The sequence below is a fragment of the Stegastes partitus genome, unplaced genomic scaffold (genome assembly GCF_000690725.1).
Source record: "Stegastes partitus isolate 25-593 unplaced genomic scaffold, Stegastes_partitus-1.0.2 Scaffold958, whole genome shotgun sequence".
NCBI classification, from domain to species: Eukaryota; Metazoa; Chordata; class Actinopteri; family Pomacentridae; genus Stegastes; species Stegastes partitus.
The window spans coordinates 106,205-110,307 of NW_007578689.1; the positions used below are offsets into that span (position 1 = coordinate 106,205).

General features: G+C 49.3%; 1 protein-coding gene across 1 annotated transcript in view; it reads right to left on the reverse strand.

The window, feature by feature from the left end:
- Window positions 1-4,103, reverse strand: part of ptprbl (protein tyrosine phosphatase receptor type B, like) — a 41,606-nt gene that overhangs the window by 12,245 nt on the left and 25,258 nt on the right. The window contains exons 19-26 of the mRNA XM_008294395.1: window positions 3,069-3,347; window positions 2,374-2,523; window positions 2,033-2,288; window positions 1,826-1,938; window positions 1,588-1,693; window positions 1,427-1,504; window positions 635-652; window positions 479-560 (exon numbers count right to left, since the gene is read on the reverse strand). Coding sequence (XP_008292617.1) covers window positions 479-560; window positions 635-652; window positions 1,427-1,504; window positions 1,588-1,693; window positions 1,826-1,938; window positions 2,033-2,288; window positions 2,374-2,523; window positions 3,069-3,347 — 1,082 coding nt within the window. The remainder of the gene's footprint in view (window positions 1-478; window positions 561-634; window positions 653-1,426; window positions 1,505-1,587; window positions 1,694-1,825; window positions 1,939-2,032; window positions 2,289-2,373; window positions 2,524-3,068; window positions 3,348-4,103) is intronic.

Sequence of the window (4,103 nt, forward strand, 5' to 3'; positions counted from 1 at the left end):
TTGTTTCACACTATTTCTTTCTGTAAAACCCGAGAGGCCTCCAATTGGGGGCCTCTCGGGCTTAAGGGGTTAAGATTCCATCTTTAAGTTATTAAATATATATTTGACTGTAAAGGAAAAGTTTATTCCTCAGACAAACGGCTGCGTTCAGTTTTTTATTTGTTGAACGCAAACATTGTTTTTTAGAGAAACAGAGAAACGTTTCTGGACACTGAGCAGGAAACCAGAGAACGAGCTGTTCAGCTGCATGTGGAGCATTCATACAGAGCTAGCGGTTGTGTTACTGTCTTGTTGTGTAGCATTGTTATTATTTTTGTTGTGTAGCCGTGTTGTTGTTGTGCTACTATGTTGTTGTGTAGTGGTTTTGTCGTCGTCGTTGTTGTTGTGTTACTGTGTTGTTGTTTTACTGTGTTGTTGTTGTGTTACTATGTTGTTGTTGTTGTTGTTGTTGTGTCACGGCGGTCCAGGCCACGCCTACCTCGTACTCCTCTGACAGCAGGAAGTGGGAGTCGGCCTGCAGGCTGCTGTAGTGACTCTCGTAGTTGAGGACGTTTATGGGGCTAAAGGAGGAAACAGAAGATGAAGCAGAGCAGCAGCGAGTGGAACGACAAGCACAGAACGGAGAAGTTCTCACCTGGAGATCCGACGGCCGCTGACGGACAGAAGGAAGGAAACTGTTAGACTTTGATCTGTTGCCGTCTCACCTGACTGACTGCAGTACAACAGAGTACAAGTACTCCATCACACGTACAAGCTTGCTGTCAAAGTACGACCTGAGTCATTCCAACCAGGTTTTCACCCAGAACCTCCTCAGAGCATCTGGTTCTGATTCTGCAGAACCTCTATCTACTGACCAGAGTTCTACCTTCAGACTGTGAATGTTCCAGAGGTCCAGGTCCTTGAAGTCCACAGAGGAGGGTCCAGATCGATCACCTTAATGGACTTTTTCCATCATTTCTGAGCCTCAGAACTTCATCAGTACAGCAGATAGACACATGACATTTAGGAGGAAGAACACATGTTCTGCTAGAACCTGACACCAGATCAGTTGTACATCCATCCAGGTGTCTCAGTCTGAACACTGGACCTGGTTCTGTTCATGTCCTCTGTCAGCAGCTGGTAGCATCAGTATTATGGGATGGATCATAGTGGTACCAAACATCATGTGTCTGTCTGCTCTGCTCATGAAGGTGTTGGTTGGTTTTACTCAGAATCGATACAAAAGCAAAAGTTCTGTTTATTGTAATTATTAATATCTGCAAACGTTGTAAGATCATGAGATGTTAGTAAATGCTCCCTGTTCTCTGGACTTTTCTCTGATTTGCTGTTTCGTGTTAGTGAACTTGGTTATCACCTGTCTCTGTGTGAAACCTTCATCAGTCACAGTATTGATTATCAGTGTCAGTATTGATTATGGATTTCTTACCCTCTGACGCCCAGCTGGACTCCTGCTGTCACTCTGTCCCTCCTCACACTCATCCTGACTGACGGACTCTGCTGCACCCTGACAGACAAATACCAACAACAGAGTTACACAGGTGTGTGTCTGTCAGCAGGTGTGTGTACCTGGCAGGTGTGTGTACTCACACTTTGCGGGCGCGGTGCCTGCAGACCAGCAGAGCAGTGATTCCCACGATCATGAGGATGAGAAACAAACCGGCGCTGATTCCTTCGATGACACCGCTCAGAGGCTCTGCAGAAGAACCGTGTTCACAGTCACTGCTACCTCCGTCTACACCTGTCATACACCTGAACTACACCTGAACGACACCTGCTCTGACCTCACACTGTACCTCTACCTGTTCTCAGGATGTTTGATCCTCACCTGCATCCGTGACGACGGGCAGAGACAGGAAGGTGTCCGTGTAGAGCGGCAACGAGTCCCTCGAGTCCTTCGTGTCTTCATCAAACAGCTGAGTGAACGCTCGGACGCTGAGCCTGAACACAAACACCACACACTGTGAACTGGGAGCACTGGGACGGGGAGAACAGGGACCCATGGGATTTTGTGACTGTGCACCACCTGGAGTACCTGTAGGAGGTTCTGGGCTTCAGTGGGCCATCACAGAAGTGGGTCGGGTCAGTGTTGGACTCTGGCTCCAGGTGGTCACAGGGGCCCCCCAGCGAGTCCATCCCCATCCCCACACTGATGTCAAAGCTGTGGGCTCCGTTGTCAGCACAGCGACTCGGGAAGTAGCTGGTCTGGAAGGTCCTGATGGAGCTGTTGGACCTGTAGTCCAGGTAGGAGGGCAGCGGGTGGTGCTGATCCGGCTGCAGGTTCTCCACACCTTCAGAGACAAGGGATACAGGTGAGACAGGTTCAGGTGTGTCAACCACAGAGTAACCCCCTGGGCAGGTTCCGGTGCTGCTCACCTTCAGACTCCGTCACCACCACAGTGAAGAACCGAATGGCTCCGTTGGCGTCACTGAACCAGCTGCAGTTAAAGCTGAAGGAGATGAAGGTTCTGCCGACAACTACAGCCGGACCGCTGACCCGAGTACTGACAGGAGGCCGAGGAGGACCTGCAGGGACACAGGACCAGTTAGACTGCAGGCTGCACCCGCAACCTCCACCTTCAACCTACACCCTCAACCTTCAACCCTCAACCTCCACCTTTAACCTCCACCATTAACCTCAACCCTCAACCTTCAACCTCCACCTTCAACCTCCACCTTTAACCTCCACCTTTAACCTCCACCATTAACCTCAACCCTCAACCTTCAACCTCCACCTTCAACCTTTACCTTCAACCTCCACCTTCAACCCTCAAGCTCCACCCTTCAACCTGGACCCCAGGTGGACGACCTGATGTCTTGGCGTCAGCTAATGGGGATCCTTTTAAATAAAAATCAATAAATCTTCAACCCTCAAACTCCACCTTCAACCTCCATTTTCAACCTCTACCTTGAACCTCCACCCTTAACCTTCACCCTCAACTTCCACCTTCACTCTCAACATCCACTTACAACCTCCGGCCTCTGCTTCCACCCTCAAACGCCACCTTCAACATCCACCCTCCCTACAGTCGATCAGGTTAACCTCCACCCTCAGCCTCCACCCTCCTTACGGTCGATCATGGTGACTGTGCTGTCAGTCGCCTCCTCGCTGGTCGTCCTGTCGGAGATCACCTTCACAGAGACGGTGTAGCGTTTGTGGGGCTCCAGCTGGGTAATGACGTAACTGGTGGAATCTCGGTTGGTGCGTCGAGAGTAGACGAGGGTCTGAGAGTCCTGGTGGAGGCACTCGATGGTGAAGGAGTCGTAGTCGGCCTCTGGAGGCCCCCAGGAGCAGGAGATGGAGGTGGAGCTCTGAGGGCGGCAGTGGAGGCTGTGGACTCTCTCCGGCTCTGTTCCAATAAAACAGTGAGGTTCTGAGAACAGAGTCCGTCTGTGATTCACTGCCTGTGAGTCTGAACCGGGTGTGTGTTTGTGTAATCAGGTGAAAAATAAAACTGGAGAATGAACCTGATGACCTTTAATAGACCTCAGAGACTAATCAAGCTTTTTAAATTAATCTGAGTCTGAATAGTTATCATGTGAATACATCACAACGTTTTGACTAAACTTATCTTCCTCACAACAGTTTCGACCTTAACTAAGAAAGAAAATGTACTTTTAAACATTACTTGTGAAATACAACATGTTTGGTCCTGGTCTTGGACTTTGTGCTGTTTAGTTCCTGTTTTATTTTGACATTCCCTGTCCTGGCATGTCTCTCCTCTTTACTTCCTGCCTCTGTGTGTTTTCCTTCCTTCTGATTGGCCTGATCTGTTTCACCTGCGTCTTGTCTCCTATTTTGTTCCTTGTATATAAAGTCCTGCGTTTTCTTTTGTTCTCTGTCAGAGGGTTGAACCACAAAGCCAGTCCAACAGATCCAGACTTTCTCTGTGTAGTGGCTCCACATGAACTAAAGCTCCAGCAGAGACCACAGGTATCATGAAGGAGGTCCAGCTTCCTGCTTCAGACTCTGTTCTCATTAAAGGAGGCGTTAAGGCGTCACGTGACTCTTCTTCTGCCCTGAATGAATCGATGACGAGCAGCTGCTTCAGTCAGCTCCTTGTTTTAATGGAGAACAATGAGGAACATCACCATGATGCCGCTAC